General features: G+C 39.6%; 1 protein-coding gene across 1 annotated transcript in view; it reads left to right on the forward strand.

The window, feature by feature from the left end:
* Window positions 1-19801, forward strand: part of PARN (poly(A)-specific ribonuclease) — a 149767-nt gene that overhangs the window by 27233 nt on the left and 102733 nt on the right. The window contains exons 13-18 of the mRNA XM_070412948.1: window positions 1957-2034; window positions 6510-6553; window positions 8169-8211; window positions 9215-9290; window positions 16097-16207; window positions 16513-16582. Of these exons, the coding sequence (XP_070269049.1) occupies window positions 1957-2034; window positions 6510-6553; window positions 8169-8211; window positions 9215-9290; window positions 16097-16207; window positions 16513-16582 (422 nt within the window). The remainder of the gene's footprint in view (window positions 1-1956; window positions 2035-6509; window positions 6554-8168; window positions 8212-9214; window positions 9291-16096; window positions 16208-16512; window positions 16583-19801) is intronic.

Below are 19801 nucleotides of genomic sequence, written 5' to 3' on the forward strand. Positions count from 1 at the left end.
AGTTCTTTTCTTGTCAGCCTCCTTCATTTATAACACTCCGGTGTGGGGTGAATTTCCCGCCAAAATATAAGCTGGCGCGGGCAATTATTTAGGTTTCCCGCGCAAAATCAGGGATTTTTATGATACCTATTACCCCAGTGGGTATGAAACGGTTCGCATACGCAGGTAGGTATCTTTGTGAACGGCAAACAAACAAATATTTGGTAATACGCAGTTACAATCGGCCCGAGTTTACACGTTTCCCGCACTCCACCGCAAATCTATGAACCGAGTTAAGACGGCTCCCGCGGAGTACGCGCAATTCACGCGAGCCGACTTAACTCGTTTCCCCCACTCCAAGTGATAATATAGTTAGGTATTCATTTATAATATAATTAGGTTTTATTAGTGTTAGTATTCCATATTGGATTTCCTCCACATCTTTTCTATAGTTTCAATCAATACTTGATATTTTAGCATTGAATTAGGTATTCAGAATGTGCAGAAACACTGAGCCTAAAGGACAGCTTGTCTGTTAGATTTGGGAAATTTTATATAGAATTATTTATTTCAAGTAATTATGTTTAGCCCTATGAGTCAAGGAGTGTTACTCTGAAGGTCCACTGGGACATAGTAAAAAGCTACATTGTAGTGACCTGATGCTTTATGTTAAAAACAAGAGCCCCAATGCACGAGTTTGTGCAAGGGGCTCGGCCCTCACGGCCCCAGCTGCCTTGCGGCCCCGTGGCCCTGCCCACTGGTCATTCCTGAAGGTAGTTCAGCCATCTGGTCTAATTAGCATATTAGCTCTTTCTTATATAGGATTATATAGGATGGTGTCACCCGGCTAGCTAACTCTAAGTCAGTGGTTCTCAACCTTCCTAATGCCGCGACCCTTTAATACAGTTCCTCATATTGTGGTGACCCCCAACCGTAAGATTATTTTCGTTGCTACTTCATAACTGTAATTTTGCTACTGTTATGAATCGTAATGTAAATATCTGATATGCAGGATGTATTTATGCGACCCCTGTGAAAGGGTCGTTTGACCCCCAAAGGGGTCGAAACCCACAGGTTGAGAACCGCTGCTCTAAGTTGATATTCCATTTTGGTAGTTTAATTTTTATCAAAATGGAGTGAACTTGTAGCATACATATTGTACTTCAGTTGGTTGAAAAACAGTGATTTTACTGAAAATGCTATTTAAGAACATGCCCATGAATTTTGACACAAATGATAAAGAAAATGAAAATTCATTTAGTTTATTATAATTAGAAAGTCATTTTTATCTTTCAGCATTGTTATGTATCTTTTAAAAATAAATGAGTTGTCTTAAAGAACACAATTCTAAAGTACAGTAGAGCCTTGACTTACGAGTGTCCCGACTAACGAGTTTTTCGAGATACGAGCCGTCTCTCGGCCGATTTTTTGCTTTGAGTTGGAAGCTAAAATTTGGGTTACGAGCCAGCTTCAGATACCCCACCACTAGTTGGTGCCGCAAACGTCACAGTGAACGCCACAACATCAGCCCAGCATCACGTGTCTCACTTGTTCACTTTAAGATTTGACATACGAGTAACTTGAGTTACAAGCTCCGTCATGGAATGAATTAAACTCGTAAGTCAAGGCCCCACTGTAGATATTTGGAGTTTGAGTGTTTTCAGATTTTACCTTTTTAACTTGAGCCCTTCAATCAAAATTTAGTACTCCTGATTCTTGTGGGTGGCCAGACTAATAAAAATTAGAGAAGAAGATCAATGAAATCAAACCATTTGGAACTTTTATTTTGCATTCTATATTTAACACCCCAAAATTGAAAAAGAATGAAGCCAACCCTAATTTTCTTATTTGCACATATTTATGACTTTTTTAATTTGGTAAAATAAGTTTAGTAGAAAATCCTCATAGGTTTTCACTCTCCAGCCCCACTATAATTTTGTACCGGGAAGTCTTTTTCCTAACCTTGACTTTCTTTAGGGAAAACTTATTATTGGACACAATATGCTCTTGGATGTTATGCACACAGTTCATCAGTTCTGCTGTCCTCTGCCTGAGGTAAGTGACTTGTCAGCCTGTGTTGAAAATTCGTGGTTTTTTATTACTGAGAGAGTGTTCTCTACTTGAGTGTTGTTTTCTTGTATGCAGCATGTTCCCAGAGAGGGAGAGTTTCTCAGAGAGGGAGATACGTGCTTAGGTGTACATTTTTAAAAAATATGTTTTTATTGATTTCAGAGAGAGATAGAAACATCAATGATGAGAGAGAATCATTGATTGGCTGCCTCCTGCACCCCTCCCCTACTGGGGATCAAGCCAGCAACCCGGGAGTGTGCCCTGACCAGGAATCAAACCGTTAAGTTCCTGGTTCATGGGTGGATGCTCAACCACTGAGCCACACCAACTGGGCTTAGTTGTACATTTTTGAAGGGGTGTACATGTATGTACAGGCCATTTTAAGGGATCTTCAGTCATCTGCCATTGCCAGAGCAAGGCTAAACATTTGTTTTATCTTAATGTCAGTGGTTTGCTCAGTTAATGCTGGGTAGGGATTTCTCAGCCACAGGTGTGGTTATCTAGTTTGCTACTGCTAACATTAGACATAGCAGGGCCATTGAAGCAGAGTGGTGCATTAGGTCAAGTGAGCTGGATCAGCTCCTGCAAAGTTCTTGATTACCTCTTGCTAAGCTGCTTCCCTTAGATTCTCTGTTGACCTTGTTTTTTTCTTTCACTTTTGGAGCCAAGTCGTCTCAGTGCAGGAAAGCATGAGCTTCTTTGGCTCAGGAAAAGAGCTTCTCTTCTGTCTCTTCCCCTCTGTTCCCTAACTGCACATGGCCTCATCTCACTTGTCCTCCCATCTCCTGTATTTTCTCTCCATATTTTATGTCGTTTAGTGGTCTCACTCACTTTTATAACTTCAGCTGAGGACGCTGACATTAGTCTCTCCAGCTCCTCTTAGAACTGGGAACACAGTTGATGCTAGATTCCACACGTCCCTACCTGGAGAGCCTTCAGACTAAATGGTATTTAAAATTTACAAGTTTCAGAGGAGATATGTAACTTGCACTACCTTTCTTTCCTTCTTATTGCCTCAAAACCAGTTCCTTCTATTGATTCCTTTATTATAAATAATACCCAGTAACCAAGACTATTTTTAACATTGGTTTTGACTCTTTCTCTTCCTCCCGGACCTGGTCAGTTAAAAATCCTGACAATTTTGTTTCCATGCTGTGTCTTGCATTTGGATTCTTTTCATTTCAATTGCAACTAGCCTGTTTTTCATCTGGAGTTCAGCAAATTTCAGACAGGATTCCCTGATTCACTTTAACCTTCAGCCCATCCTTTAAATCATAGGTTGGTAGGTAAACTTTTCCTATAAAGGGCCAAGTGGTAAGATAAGTATTTGGGGCTTTCCAGGCTGCACAGCCTCTGTTATAACCCAACACTGCCATTGTAGTCCCAAAACTGCCATAGAATGCATAAAGAAAAGGATGTGGCTTTGTCCTAAAACTTTACTTAAAAAATAGGTGGTGGGCCAGATTTGGCCTGCAGTCCATAGTTTGCCAACCTCTGCTTTCAGCTGCCACCAGATTAATCTATTATTCCTTCTGGATCGGAAGATACCTGCTTTGGAGTTTAGTCTAAACTTATACATCTGCAAAGCCTCAGTTACTTCCCATTTCTGAGGGGACATTGTCCCAGCAGCATCTTGATGACTTTCCTTTAGAAAAGTCCACTGGAGCCCAGCTGTGGACACAGTGGTTCTGTTGCTCCCCTTGTCCTATTTCTGTGACGTTAAGATTGTCACTGCTTCTCATGACAACTGTATCACCCTCTGGGACTCAAAGACTTCATACTTGTGAGTCTCAAAACAAATGTGATGGGTGTGAATTTGCATTTTATAAATATAAAGATCTAATATTTATCTCTTATTGGCCAAACAGACCAAAGTAGTAGCTTCTCTCACTTAAAAAAAAATGTTTTTATTGATTTTTAGAGAGAGAGAGGAAGAGGGATGGAGAGATAGAAACATTGATGAGAGAGGAACATCATCAATCAGCTGCTGCCTGCACGCCCCCTACTGGGGCTCGAGCTCACAACCCCAGCATACGCCCTGGCCGGGAATCGAACTAATGACCTTTTGGTTCCTGGGTTGATGCTCTACCTCTGAGCCACACCAGCCGGGCTCTCATGACTTTTTGACCTTTAAAGCAATGAAGTTATCAGTGAGGAAAGTGTATTTAATACTGTATTTATAGGTGTTTTGGATACCAAGCAGTTTGGCACATTGGAGGCATTGAATATTGATTGAACAAATGAGTGCCTTCCCAGTGTGCCAGTTTTATAATCTTCTGATAATATATGTCTCTGTTCGCATCACTGACCCTGCTTAAAATTCTGAACTAATGCCACATTCTTTGTTTCTCTATACAGTTGATTCTTTTTAGCTTGGCATATTAAGCTTTCTATGATTTGACCTAAACCTTCTCGCATAGTCTAGCCACTCGTTATTCTCCTTATTCCAAGCCAGAATGGCTCATTTGTTCCCTGAGAAGTGCTTTGTATGTTTGTGATTTCGGAATATAATTTCCTCCAACTTGAATTTTCTCTAGCCGTTCTCAATGCTTGCTGTATCCAACTTTACTTATCTTACCATGGTCCAGCTTATGCCTCCTCCAGGATGTTTTCCCTGCCTGCTGCCTTGCCCAACAGGTGATCTTTCCTTTTTCTGACCTCCCACAGAATTGTGTGCCTGTTATGGTGCATGAATTTTGTCTTTACAGCTTAACCTCCTTCTCCTGTTAGGTGATTAGTGTCTTGGACAAGGACTATAACCTTGTTAATGTCTTTGTTTAAATGCCTAGCATAACAAACAAACAAAATAAATGCCTAGCATAGCATTTTGTAGGTAAGCTCTTAATAAATGTTACCTTGAATGAAACTATGTTTGAATCACATTTTAGTAGAAAGAGCCACGTGATCTGTTGTAAAGTAGGCGGTGGATTAGGATAAGTGGTTTTATCCCTTGCGTTATTACTAAGGTAACCTGAGTAAGTTACTTAACTTATGTTCTATCATTGTCAGAGGAGAAAGTCGTTTTCTTCCATCTATCTTTGGAAGCAGTGATATAAATGAGAAAACCTATGTAAAATGGTAGAACTTTACAAACACTGGTACCAAAATATGCATTTAAAAGTAACTAAAGAATCCTTATTTTGGAGCTACCTTTTAAGGGAAAGTCTCTTCTTAATCTTTATGGTACTTCTATATGACCTTTTAGAAGGCGCTGGTTTAGAACTTTGCTATTGCTGGCCCTGGAAGTAGCCATAATTCTAAATTTTTCTTGCTTGTCAAGCTTTGTAATGGTATTGAGAGATTATAAACAGTCCTCATTGCATTTTTGTTTGGGTTAGCATTGAAACCCCTTGTTCATGTATTGTCCACTAATTTAATGATAGCCATTTGAAAGCTGGTAAATTTTACAAAGTAGCTACATACAATCTGTATTGACAGGTTTGAAGAGCTCATTGGGAATGGCTGAAGAGAAGTGTAGTTACAAAGGGTCAGGAGAATGACTGTCAGTCTATTGAGGCAATTATGCATATAAATGAGTTAATTTAAAATTAGAGCAGTCTCATTCAGCTTTAGACTTCCTGATCAAAATAAACTTGGGAAATGAATTATCTAATGTAGGTACTTGCTATTGGTGCCATGTTAGCAATTTTCTGAGTAGCTAAAATAGGAATTGTGTGTATATTGGAAAGTGTGTGTTTTAATGGTAATTTTTATTTTTTATAGTTTTTAATATATTTTTTTTATTGATTTCAGAGAGGAAGGGAGAGGGAAAGAGGGAGAGATAGAAACATCAATGATGAGAGAGAATCATTGATTGGCTGCCTCCTGCATGCCCCCTCCTGGGGATCAAGCCCACAACCTGGGCGTGTGCCCTGAACAGGAATAGAACTGTGACCTCCTGGTTCATAGATTGATATTCAACCACTGAGGCACGCCGGTTGGTCTTTAGTGGTCATTTTAACTAACATTTCAAAGGTATTCCCAATAAAAGAATAATCTAGTTTACAGTATTCATTTCCTGTATAAACCGTTTTTTAAAATAAAATTTCTAGTCTGTCTATAATGATGAATTTGTGTAATAGAGTTATTGCTGAAAGTTTTCTATATGTAATAGAAACCTATGTTCCCCCCTCCTATTTCAGTCATAAAATACTTATATTTGTCTGTATTGGTTATGCAAAGGTTTCGTATCAGGCCATATGATTCCCAATCAGTGAGGAAATAATGAAGATTTTAAAAGTTATTATCGGAGCTCCAGTGGCGCAATCGGTTAGCGCGCGGTACTTATAAAAAGTTATTATCAACTAGAAACAGGTCTGGCAATTTAGCTTTAAAGGGCCTGTATGAGGTATAATAGTTAGTTTAAGAAGAGACCTATGGAACTAGAAATATTTATGTATGTTTTTAAAACTATTAGTGTAACAGTAAAAGTGTAACAAGTCCACTTTCTTGTTTTTTAGGAATTAAATGAATTTAAGGAGATGACAACATCTGTTTTCCCCAAGTAAGATTCCTTTCCAGATTTGTCTTTCATTTAAAATAGTCATCATGGCATATGTAATACAAATAGGTGTATAGTAATTTTTTGAATCCATTAGATCATGATTACAATCCACTTCATATAAGCTGGGAAATCGTTTATTTACTAGCTCCAAGTTTGTAATGGTTTGCTTTTATAATTGACTAGAAGCCCGATGCATGAAATTTGTGCAAAGGGCTCTGCCCTCGCAGCCGCGGGAACCTGCCTTGGCCCTTGCGGTAGCGACTTGCCTCAGCCCTCCCAGCCCCAGCTTCGTCCGGAAGGTCGTTTCGCTATCTGGTCTAATTAGCATATTACCCTTTTATTATTATAGATGATTGATTTTGTTATCTATTAATTCCAGAATTTGAACTGAGTGAAATTAGCAATTCTATTTTTTTCCTCATCCCATGTCTTTTTTTAAAAAAAAATATTTTTATTGATTTCATAGAGGAAAGGAGAGGGAGAGAGAGAGATAGAAACATCAATGATGAGAGAGAATCATTGATTGGCTGCCTCCTGCATGTTCCCTACTGGGGATCAAGCCTACAACCCGAGCATGTGCCCTTGACCAGAATTGAATCCGGGACCCTTCAGTCTGCAGGCCGGTGCTCTATTCACTGAGCCAAACTGGCTAGGTCTCATCCCATGTCTTGATGTCTGAAGAATTGGTGAAGTTTTCTTGAGTTGGCTTTTATCTTTCCTGTATGTTGGATGTACCTTGTCACAGTGAAGTGTCTAATTGAGAGTATTCAGTTGAATATTGGATATAGTTGAATATATACTTGGATATTGTCAACTATCCAGTTGAGAGTATTCTGTACTCTGTCAAGAACTATCTACCTAGAGTTTTTCCCCTCAATTTTAAGTCTGTGCCTTTATCTGTGTTTTCCACAATTAATATTGCATGCTAATTCTGATATGTCACATGTCTGATAGATCACATATCGGTCATGTGGAGCCTACAGAGCAAGCCTCTGCATTTGAAGACCTGTTTGAAGGGGGACAGGAGAGGCAAAAAAGCAGTTTCTCTTATAGCCAGGATATTTCTGTCCTATTATCTAGTGTTCACACTTACATGAAAAGAAACAGTTTTTATTAGTCTCTCTCTGTTTTTTATTATTCCATTCACTGAAACAGAGTAGTAAGAAGTAACTACAATAGTATAAACCTACCAAATGCAGATTTTGACCCTCCAAGAATTTATAGTGTACAAACCTGGGTAGTGGTGGTAGATAGTAACGACTTGGCAATGTTAAACCTGTAGCAGTATTTGAGCCATGTAAAAACATATGAGGATATTTGACTTCTCCTTGAGGTTGATGTAGCCCACACCCTCTCAGGGTACAAGCAAATCCAGAACTTGTGCTCTGTGTATGGCAGAGTGTGGACTCTCCCACAGCCTCTTGATGAAGTCCCTGGGTGAGGAGACCAAGTTCCCAGTCTAACCTATTAGGGATGCCAGCGCCAGGCTCACAATGGCTAATGGGCTTAATTTCCCTGTCCACTTTTAAGACAATAGGCTATTCATTTGAGTAAAATACATTTTGAACATTGATATACATTTTGTTTACCTTATTAAAAATTCTTTTGTTTTTAGGCTCTTGGATACTAAATTGATGGCCAGCACACAACCTTTTAAGGTATTTAAAAAATTTGAACAATATTTGAAATTCTCAAAATTGCTACTAAGAGCTTTGGAATTCTGGTCTATTTAAATGTTATCATTAAAATCCATCTCCAAAAAAGAAAAAAGAGAAGAACGGAAAAGAAAAAAAGAATTGGCAAAAGACTAGAAATAAATATATCAAAATGTGAATAGCGGTTATCTTTGGGTGGTGGAATTGTATTTCCCCCCCCCTTTATTCTTTTTGAGTGTAAGTTTTTAACATTAAGATATATAATGTATAGGGAATGTAAAATGAATTTAATACATTTAAGTATTAATCAGATTTTTTTGCACATTTTATCTCAATAAAGTGTGTCAACTATTCCAAAAAAAAAAAAAAGATACATAATGTATTTTTGAATAGGTTACACAGGCACACACTTCTTCATTTTCCTTATTTTATATATGTTCTAATCAAGAAAATTCAGGTAAAGGTGCAATCATTTACTACTTTGTGAAGTGACTTTATTTTTTTAAAATATATTTTTATTGATTTTTTTCAAAGAGAGGAAGGGAGAGGGATAGCGAGTTAGAAACATCAATGAGAGAGAAACATGGATCAGCTGCCTCCTGCACACTCCCCACTGGGGATGTGCCCGCAACCAAGGTACATGCCCTTGACCGGAATCGAACCTAGGACCCTTGAGTCCGCAGGCCGACGCTCTATCCCCTGAGCCAAACTGGTTAGGGCGTGAAGTGACTTTATACAGCTGAGTGAAATGAATGTCAGCACAGTATAAGAACAAATATAGCTTTCTGGCCCAAGGTCTGTAAATATTTAGCACATCTGTTTAAACTCTTTCATATGACTAAACCTTCTATATGCTGAAAGTTAAACTTGCTGGTTTTCTTTCACATTGAATAAACGATGACTCCACTCTTGTGTTTCTTTAAAGAACACAAGGGGGCAGTATCTGTTTAATATATATTGTACTGAGATGATGAAGGCTTGTAATTCTCTGCTTACTGGTTTGCAGGATATCATTAATAACACATCCCTTGCAGAATTGGAAAAGCGGTTAAAAGAGACACCTTTTAACCCTCCTAAAGTTGGTAAGAATACAAAATATAAAATGAAAATCCAAAACTTGTTGTAATAATTATGTATTAACTTATATTGTAGAAGAAAGGTGAAACTGCTCTAGAAACTATATTGTACATTTATAGATTTTGGCTAAGTTAACTTGCTTATGTCCTGTGTTGAATTCATGCTTTCTCAGTAAAAGTAATCTTCTAATCTTACATCTGTTTTATGTGCATGGATTTGGGTAGCCTGTTCTTTGAGAGGGTTAGCAATTAAACCTTCAGGGCTTTTATTTCCTAGTGCTTGGAATTCTCCCAAAACGATGTGTCCTTTCTATGGTGCATTGTTTAAGCAGAGACAAAGAATAGGTGATTAATTGTCAGGACTAGAATGAAAATATCCTTTTTGTTTCAGAAAATCCCAAGGTTTACAGATGAGAAAAGAGAGTCCTTTCCATCCCTTCCTTCTTCAGAGGTAGCTTTGGAGTGGAGGAGGGAGGAATATTTCTCAGGCCAGAGATGTTTTGCCATCCTGGCTATGGCCCCAACCCAGGTAGTTGGTGAACCTTCCAGTTGTCACTTCCTTGGTTCCTGTTTGCCTAATTGTGCTGCTGATACTGTAATTAGTCTCCCATTAGCTGTAATCTCTAAATTCTGAAGGCATTGGTAATAGGACTAAGGGTTCAGAAATAGACAATGACAGGTACTAAAGTAGCCAAGAATACAGTTATTTGCTTTCCTTTCTGGGTAATAGTTAAGAAAAGGAGTTAAGAAAAGGGGTGTGTGGCTCACTTGGCTTGTGTGGCTCACTTGGTTGTCTGGTGCACCGAAAGGTTGCTGGTTGGATTCCCAGTCAGGGCACATGCCTGGATTGCAGGCTTGATCCCCAGTAAGGAGGGAGCAGAGGCAGCCCGTCAATATTTTGCTCTCACATCTATGATTCTTTCTCTTTCTCCCTCTCCCTCCCACCCTCTCTAAAAGTGAATAAAAAAATCTTTAGGAAAAAAGCAAAGGGATGGGTGAGGGGAAGGAAACCTGATGTTTTTCTATAGCAATATAATGGAAATGATTTTGTAAATCTGTGTTTCAGCTGATGGTAGAGTAGAGGCTATTAATTAGTTCGCTATTGTGTTATATAAGATTTAAAAATATATGTATTTTTATTGATCTTAGAGAAAGAGGAAGGGAGAGGGATAGAGAGATAGAAACATCAATGAGAAACCTCTGTTGGCTGCCTCCTTTACTCCCCCTACTGGAGAGCAAGCCCACAACCTGGGCATGTGCCCTGACTAGGAATTGAACCGGTGACTTCTTGGTTCATGGATTGAGGCTCAACCATTGAGCCACACTGGCTGGGCTAATATTGTTATTATTATTTTTAAAATATTTTTATTGATTTTTTACAGAGAGGAAGGGAGAGATAGAGAGTTAGAAACATCGATGAGAGAGAAACATTGATCAGCTGCCTCCTGCACACCCCCTACTGGGGATGTGACCGCAACCAAGGTACATGCCCTTGACCAGAATCGAACCTGGGACCTTTCATTCCGCAGGCCGACGCTCTATCAACTGAGCCAAACCGGTTCCGGCATATTATTCTTTTTTCAACTTAAAGTCTTAATGTTTAATACAGAGGTTAAAAATTTTTGTTTATACAGAATTGTATTGATGTAAAAATAGTTACAGCCTTTTCATTGATAATTTCCCTTCATGCTTTTGATTTTGTTGTAACTTTTTTTTTCTGTTTTTCATATGATGGTTTCAATACCATTTTATTTTATTATTTATTTAATTTTATTTTTTAAATTAAATCTTTATTGTTCAGATTATTACAGTTGTTCCTCTTTTTTCCCCCTATAGCTCCCCTCCACCCAGTTCCCACCCCACCCTCTGCCCTTACCCCCCCCACTGTCCTCATCCATAGGTGTACGATTTTTGTCCAGTCTCTTCTCGCACCCCCCACACCCCTTTCCCCTCCGAAAGAATAGTCAGTCCACTCCCTTACTATGCCCCTGATTCTATTATAATCACCAGTTTATTCTGTTCATCAGATTATTTATTCACTTGATTTTTAGATTCACTTGTTGATAGATGTGTATTTGTTGTTCATAATTTGTATCTTTACCCTTTTCTTCTTCTTCCTCTTCTTAAAGAATACCTTTCAGCATTTCATATAATACTGGTTTGGTGGTGATGAACTCCTTTAGCTTTTTCTTGTCTGTGAAGCTCTTTATCTGACCTTCAATTCTGAGTGATAGCTTTGCTGGGTAAAGTAATCTAGGTTGTAGGTTCTTGCTATTCATCACTTTGAATATTTCTTGCCACTCCCTTCTGGCCTGCATAGTTTCTGTTGAGAAATCAGCTGACAGTTGTATGGGTATTCCCTTGTAGGTAACTGATTTTCTTTCTCTTGCTGCTTTTAGGATTCTTTGTCTTTTGCTCTTGGCATTTTAATTATGATGTGTCTTGGTGTGGTCCTCTTTGGATTCCTTTTGTTTGGGGTACTATGCACTTCCTAGACTTGTAAGTCTATTTCTTTCACCAGGTAGGGGAAGTTTTCTGTCATTATTTCTTCAAATAGGTTTTCAATATCTTGCTCTCTCTCATCTTCTGGCACCCCAATAATTCAGATGTTGGTATGCTTGAAGTTGTCCCAGCGGCTCCTTACACTATCTTCATATTTTTGGATTCTTTTTTCTTTTTGTTTTTCCTGTTGGGTGATTTTTGCTTCTTCGTATTTCAAATCTTTGACTTGATTCTTGTGATCCTCTAGTGTGCTGTTGGATCTCTGTATAATATCCTTTATTTCAGTCAGTGTATGCTTAATTTCTAGTTGGTCCTTGTTCATATCCTCGAGGGTCTCACTAGATTTCTTGAGGGTCTCACTAAATTTATTGGTGGTTTCTAGAAAATTCTTGAAAAACCTTATAAGTTTGGTTTTGACCTCTATATCCAGTAGTTTGCTTTCCTCCATTTCTGTCATTTGTGACCTGTTTCTTTGTCTCCGCATTTTTTATGCTTCCCTGTGTTGATAGAGTGGCTTTCTGTGCTAGGTGTCCTATAGGGCCCAGTGGCTCAGCCTCCCCAATTACCTGAGGTGGACACTCTTGGTGCACTCCTTTGTGGGCTTTGTGCACAGTCTTGTTGTAGTTAAGCCTTGATTGTTGTAGGTATCACTGGGAGGAATTGACCTCCAGGCCAATTGGCTGTGAGAATCAGCTGTGTCTACAGTGGGAGAACTTCTGTGCTGGAGACACCCTTCTGGGGCAAGACTTGCTTCAGTGGCACTTTGGTGATCACTGAGTCTGCCCCCTGAGTGTGTCCCTTATGGATCTGAGGATTTGTAATCTGGATGGTCCCACTCTGACCACTGGGTACACTGGCTCTTGGATCTCTAAGGAGGTGCTAATTTAGCCTCTGCCTGAGGCTACCCAGCAGGAGCTATGGAGAGATCTGCAGATTCCTCTTCTTTGTTTGGGATTTGGAGGTGCCCAGATGAGGCCCAGCTGTGAGGCAATGTAAGCTGCTGTAGGGCCTTGGGCCTTCTTTTGGAAGTTCTGGGTCTCTCTGCAGTTTGTTAGGTAATTTTCATATTGCAAAGGGCCAGGCCTTTCATATGCAAAAGCCTCTGCACACAGCTTGGGTAGGGCGGGGTCTCAGGGAATCAACAGGGCGGAGCAAAGAGCTATGGCAGATCCTCAGTCCTACCCTAAGAGGCCCTGAGTCTCAGTGTCCCGGTAATTGCTGCAAGCACCTCTGAGAGAAAGCCGCCCTCGAGTTTCGCCCACTGCCAGACAGTCCAGTTTCTCCCTGTATGAGTCTGGGTCCCCAGAGACTCTCCCGGAACTGGAGTTCAGAGCAGTCCGGAGCTTGAGACTCCCTCCTGATTGAAAAAGACAGCCATGTCCTCAGTTGCCAGCCCTTTCCACGTGCGCCTCCGTACCTCTGCACTGTACTTCCGCACCTCCTCTGAGTCTCAGTATGCTTTTTTCTTTCCTTCTAGTTGTAGAATTTCCACTCATCCAGCCTTCCTGTGGTTCTGGATGATGTCCGTTTTGTCTTTTAGTTGTATTTTTGAAGTGGTTGTGCGAGGCAGCAATTTCCGGTGTTTACCTATGCCGCCATCTTGGTTTCTCTCCTGTTGTAACCTTTTTGATATTCATTTTCTGAATGGTTCTAGGAAATAATTATGAGTTACAGTTTTATTGTATTATTTCCATATAATATTCTGCTGTCTGGTAGAGAATTTACTCTAAAGTAGGTAGGTCACTCTTCTCAGATGATATCCTCTCAGCATTTATGTATACCCATGTGACAAAAGAATTATGTTATAAAATGGTCTATACTATGAAGTGGCCCCATGTTTCAAGGGCTGCATTACAGAAAGTTCTGAACCGTTTTTTGGAGTTAGTTGTGCTTTCATCTTTAGATCTGTAAGCTTGGCAACATAATAAAGGGCAATATTGAATTGAGCTATCAATATTGATTGGAGTCTTGCTTTTGGGAGGATTATCTGCGGTATTAACAGATAATAATTAGTGAGTGTTTACCTTGTACCAAGCATTATATAAGATCTTTACTTAGTTAGCTCTTTAGATCCTCACCAAAAAAGGGGGATTTTGATTATTATCTTCATTCTCCCAAAATGGAGGACCAGAGGCGAAGCCCAAGATCATATAGCAAATAAGTGGTGAGCAGAGATTCAAACTTAAACACAGTGGGGCTCCAGCGTCCATGCTTAAATCATTATTCTGAAATTCCTGTTGTGTCCCAATGCTACCACTGTGTCTAAGAGTAGACACTCCTTTTTGTGACGGTAGAGAGAAATCAGAAGAGGAATCATTGTCATAAAGCAAGGCATGATTGTAAATAGCACTGACCGTTGTGCAATGGAGAGGCCTGTGACTCTCTTTGATAACATAACTGAGGATTGCTCTAGTCTAGACAAAAGCCCTCATTTTCAGTGAGTCTGTTATCTCATATTATAAGGGCTTATGTGTAGAGAAATTAAGAAATTGTAGATTCACTGCAATTCCTATCAAAATATCAATGGTGTATTTTACAGAACTAGAACAAATAATCCAAAAGTTTATATGGAACCACAAAAGACCTTGAGTAGCCCCAAGCAATCTTGAGAAAGAAGAACAAAGTTGGGGGATGCTTACTGGATATCAAACTATGTTACAAGTCTATAGTAATCAAAACAGGATGGTACTGGCATAAAAACAGCCATATAGCTCAATGGAACAGAATAGAGAGCCAAGAAATAAACCCATGCCTATAAGGTCATTTATATTTGACAAAGGAGGCAAGAACATACAATGGGGTAAAGACACCGTTTTAATAGCTGGTGTTGGGAAAATTGGACAGGTATATGCAAAAAAAATGAAACCAGACCACCTTCTTATACCGTATACAAGAATAAACTCAAAATACATTAAAAATTTGAATGTAAGACTTGAAACCTAGAACTCCTAGAAGAAAACATAGGCAGTAAAACCTCTGACATTTCTCTTAGCAATACTTGTTTTGATATGTCTTCTCAGACAAGGGAAACAAAAAAAAAAAAAAAAATGAGATTACATTAAACTAAAAGGGTTTGCACAGCAAAAGAAACCATCAATAGAACAAAAAGACAACCCATGGAATGGGAGAAAATATTCACCAGTGATAGAGCTGATATCTAACATTTATAAAGAATTCATACAACTCAGCACCAAAAAATGAATAATCCCATTAAAAATGGACAAAGGATCTGAATAGACACGTCTCCAAAGAGGAGATACAAATAGTCAATAGACATATGAAAAGATGCTCAAGGTTACTAATCATCAGAGAAATAAAAATTAAATCCACAATGAGATATCATTTCACAGCTGTCAGAATGGCTGTCAGCAATAAGTCAGCAAACAAGTGTTGGCAAGGATGTGGAGAAAAGGGAACCCTCGTGCACTGTTGATAGGAATGCAGATTGGCGTAGTTGCTAGGGAAAACAATGTGGAGAGTCCTCAAAAAATTAAAAATGGAACTGTCTTACAACCCAGCAATTCCACTTCTGGGTATATATATATCCTAAGAATCCTAAAACACCAACCAGAAAGAATATATGCACCTCTGTGTTCATTGCAAGTGTTATTTGCAATAACCAAGATATGGAAGCAATCCAAGTTCCCACCAATAGATGAGTGGATAAAAATCTGTGGTACATGTATAGTATATGATGAAATATTACTCAGCCATAAAAAAGAATGAAATCTCCTCATTTTTGATAGCACGGATGAACCTAGGGAGTATTATGCTAAATGAAATAAGTCAGTCAGAGAAAGGCAGATACTATATGATTTCACTTATATGTGGAATCTAAAGAATAATATAAACGAACAAACAAAACAGAAACAGACTCCTAGAAACAGAGAACAGACAAATGGTTGCCAGAGGGGTGGGGCATGGAAAATTGGGTAAAAAAAGTGAAGGTATTAAGGAGTACAAGTTGGTAGTTAGAAATCAGCCATAGGAATGTAAACTGTAGCATAGGGAATAGTCAATAATATTGTAATAACTATGTATGGTGCCAGGTGGGCACTGAAATATCAGGAGAAATACTTTGTAAAGTATACGGTTGTCTAACCACTGTGTTGTACACCTGAGACTGATAAAAATAATATGAATGTAAACTGTAATTGAAAAATAAAGTTAAAAAAAGTTTTTAAAATGCTTTTTTAGGATATTTCTATAGCACATCTAAATACAATTTGGATTTGGTAGGGCAATACACTTACCAGTCTTCATGATTTGTGATGTCCTTGGGAAAACTGTTTTTTCTTTTTTTTTTTTAGAAAGTGCAGAAGGTTTTCCAAGTTATGACACAGCTTCTGAACAGCTCCATGAGGCAGGATATGATGCTTATATCACAGGACTGTGTTTCATCTCCATGACAAATTACCTAGGTATTCACTGTACATGTTTCTGTCAAACACAATGGTCTAGAGTGGATCTTACCTGTCTAATAGTTCCCTGGGATCCACTCACCCAGTTAGAAATGGGAGGGGATGGAGTCAGAGGAGATTGGGTTGGAGCAGATGGAGAGTACATAAGGAAGAACCATTGACTTGTACCTGTGGTATGGTACTTGCTCATATGAGTACTTTTTTCCCTTGCTGACCCATACTGTTGATTTAAATATATTTTCGCCTGAATTTTCAGGTTTTGTCTACTTGACTATATATAATACTCTGCTTCTTTTCTTTATTAGGTTCTTTTCTTAGTCCTCCAAAAAATCATGTGTCTGCCAGATCAAAACTCATTGAACCCTTTATCAATAAGTAAGTAATCAGTGGGTCCCAAGGCCCACATTCTCTCGCTGTGGTATAGCCTAGTATCTGGAATGTCAATTAGGGATGATTGGGAGGTGTAGTGCATTATTATTATTATTATTATTATTATTATTATTATTACTAGAGGCCCTATGCATGAAATTTGTGCAAGGGGCTCAGCCCTCGCAGCCATGGTGGCTGCCTCAGCCCTTGCAGCCCTGGCTTTGCCTGGAAAGTCGTCCGGAAGGATGTCCGGAAGATCTTTCGGCTGTCTGGTCTAATGAGTATATTATGCTTTTTAAATTTTTTTTATTTTTATTTTTTTTACAGATTTGAATGTTGTTGTTTTTTTAATTTTAAATTCTTTATTAGTTAAGGTATTACAAATGTTATGCTTTTATTATTATAGATTACTAGAAGCCTGCTGCATGAAAATTCGTGCACTGGAGGGGTGATGGGGGTCCCTCAGCCCAGCCTGCACTAGTCCTTAGGGGATGTCCTACTGACAGCTTAGGCCCACTCCCTGTGTGGAGCGGGTCTAAGCCGTAGTCTGGCCTCCCTCTGCAGGAGGTGACCTGGTGGGCTGATCAGGATCAGGGGATGGCGCCACCCCCATCACCCCTCTGTGGCCTCCGCCCGGCCATTCTCTGCGGGATCGGCCCAGCACCGCCCCCATCACCCCACTGTGCCCGGACTGGTGGCCTCCCTCTACAGGAGGTGACCAGGCAGGCTTCCCAATTACCCCTCCGCCATGGCTGGTCACCACTGCTCCCCCCTCACCCCCCATCGCTGTCCCCTCCCTCTGCCTGCTGGCAAGTGCCTTGGCTGGCCTGGTGCCCCCTGCTCGCTGGCCCCGCCCCCCACTGACTGGTTGTTCTGCCATTTGGTCGATTTGCATGTTACACTTTTATTATATAGGATTATTTTTGTTAATCCTCACCTGGGGATATTTTTCCATTGATTTTTAAGAGTCTCATGCTCTACCGACTGAGCTAGCCGGGCGCGGTTCCATTGATATTTATAGAGAGTGGAAGGGAGTGGGGGAGACAGAGAGAGAAACATTAATGTAAGAGAGACACATCGATTGGTTGCCCTTTGCATGCCCCCAACCAGAGCCAGGGATTGAGCCTGAAACTGAGGTACGTGCCTGTGGCCAGGGTTGAACCTGGGACCCTTTAGTCCAGCGGTCGCCAACCTTTTGGACCTTGCGGACCACCAGTAGTCCGTGGACCACGGGTTGGTGACTGCTGCTTTAGTCTATGGGCCAGTGCTCTGTCCACTGAGCCAAACTGGCTAGGGCTGTAGTGCATTTTTAGATGAAATGTTTCTCATCTCTGGTGACTGAGATGTTTTTTGAAAATAGGAATTGATCTTTTGGGAAATAATTTATTTATTAATAATATATTTCTATTGATTTCAGAGAAGGAGAGGGAGAGAGAGAACAATGATAAGAAAGAATCATTGATCGGCTGTTTCCTGCACGCCCCACACTGGGGATTGAGCCCCCAACCCTGGGCATATTCCCTCACTGGAATCAAACCGTGACCTCCTGGTTCATAGGTCTATGCCCAACCACTGAACCACACCGGCTGGGCTAATTTATTAAACATATTAGCTGAAAAAAAGAAAGGAAAGGAAAGAAAACATTGCCAATGATAGTGCATTTCTTCTAAGCCAAAAAACTGGTAGTTTTGTGTTTAGATTACCTATAAGGGAGGCTGTGTGTGTGTGTGTGTGTGTGTATAGTGAGATCTAACTTACCCCTAACAAACTTTATATGTGAGATTATTATTTACGCTTGTATTGTTATCTGATTAAATATTGTTTCTAAGAAGGTGTTGGTTATACAAATGGCTTTTAAGATAATTTATGGAGCTTTGATTGTCATTATATCCCGAGCCCTCATCTGAATAGATCCAATGAAGTACAAGCTTGCTCATGTACCTTCATTGTTGGTGCAGTGTGATTTAGGGAGAAGTGTAAATTCAGAACATTCTCAAAGATCTCAAGATTATTACTTCAAAGTGCGGTTTGTGCTTTCTTGGCACAGTTGAGACTAAAGTTATGGATGTACTCCTCCAGCAGGCCACAGTTTGGCTCTGTTCCAGAGCCCTAAACCTTTATCTTTATTCCAGTTCTGTTGGCAGGTTTGGTTCCGGGAGATTCTGGGTGAGCCAGAGAGAACAAGCGATCACCACCATGGGGGAAAATTATTTTGGTATTGGGTTGGTTACATCATTTCCTTACATTTTGTGTAGCACTTTATAATTCTGTCAGTGCTTTATTGGGTAAGAATACTGTCTCCTTAGAATGTCTGTATAAATACTAGTATTACAGTGCTTGTACTTAGGTGACATGCTGCAGAGACAGATGTTAATTCCAAACATCTGGATTGCTACAGGTTCAGAATTTGTGTAGTCTCAGGGAATTTTATCATGCTGTGGCTTCTTGTTTTTTAATCTTTGTTCTTTTCTATGGAAGTTCAGAAGTAATTGTGTTTGATTTTCCATACATCTTTCAAAGTGGACTGGGCAACAGCGTGGTGTATATTAGAAATTAAATTTCTATAAATAGTTGGAAAAATAATTCTGCTAACAATTGAGTCCTTGCCATCTATCTAGATCTTATGGGTATTATAGGATTTTCTTAGCTCTTAATTCTTATTTTGGGGCAGTGCTTAGCTTTTTAAATCTTTGAAAGGGCAGCTTATGTCATAGGCTATGGAACCTATAGGTGACACTAAATATTGTTTGGATCATGATTATTCCTTACATTTTTATGTGCATGATGTTAAGTTCATAGTTCAACAATATTTTTCAAAATTTTCAACTGGGAGATATTTACTTATTTCCATGAAATCAACTTCTTATAAAATCAGATGATAGATACAAATTGGTTAGATACAGGAAGCACCTACTTTATCAGTGATCTTTGTGACCAACATGCACTCAAAGTAAGCTCTGATTAAAAAGCTTAAATAAGAGTTTATGCATTTCTAGATCAGTTTAATATCCTATATAATAAAACCCTAATATGCAAATCGACTAAATGGTGGAATGACCAGCAGAATGACCGGTCACTATGATGCGTACTGATCACCAGGGGGCAGATGCTTAATGCAGGAGCTGCCCCCTGGTGGTCAGTGCACTTGGAGCACCGCTCAGCCAGAAGCCAGGTTCACAGCTGGCGAGCTCAGTGGTGGTGGTGGAAGCCTCTCCCGCCTCTGCT

This window comes from Myotis yumanensis, unplaced genomic scaffold (genome assembly GCF_028538775.1).
Source record: "Myotis yumanensis isolate MYYU_CA2020_CCGP unplaced genomic scaffold, mMyoYum1.0.hap1 SCAF_4, whole genome shotgun sequence".
NCBI lineage: Eukaryota > Metazoa > Chordata > Mammalia > Chiroptera > Vespertilionidae > Myotis > Myotis yumanensis.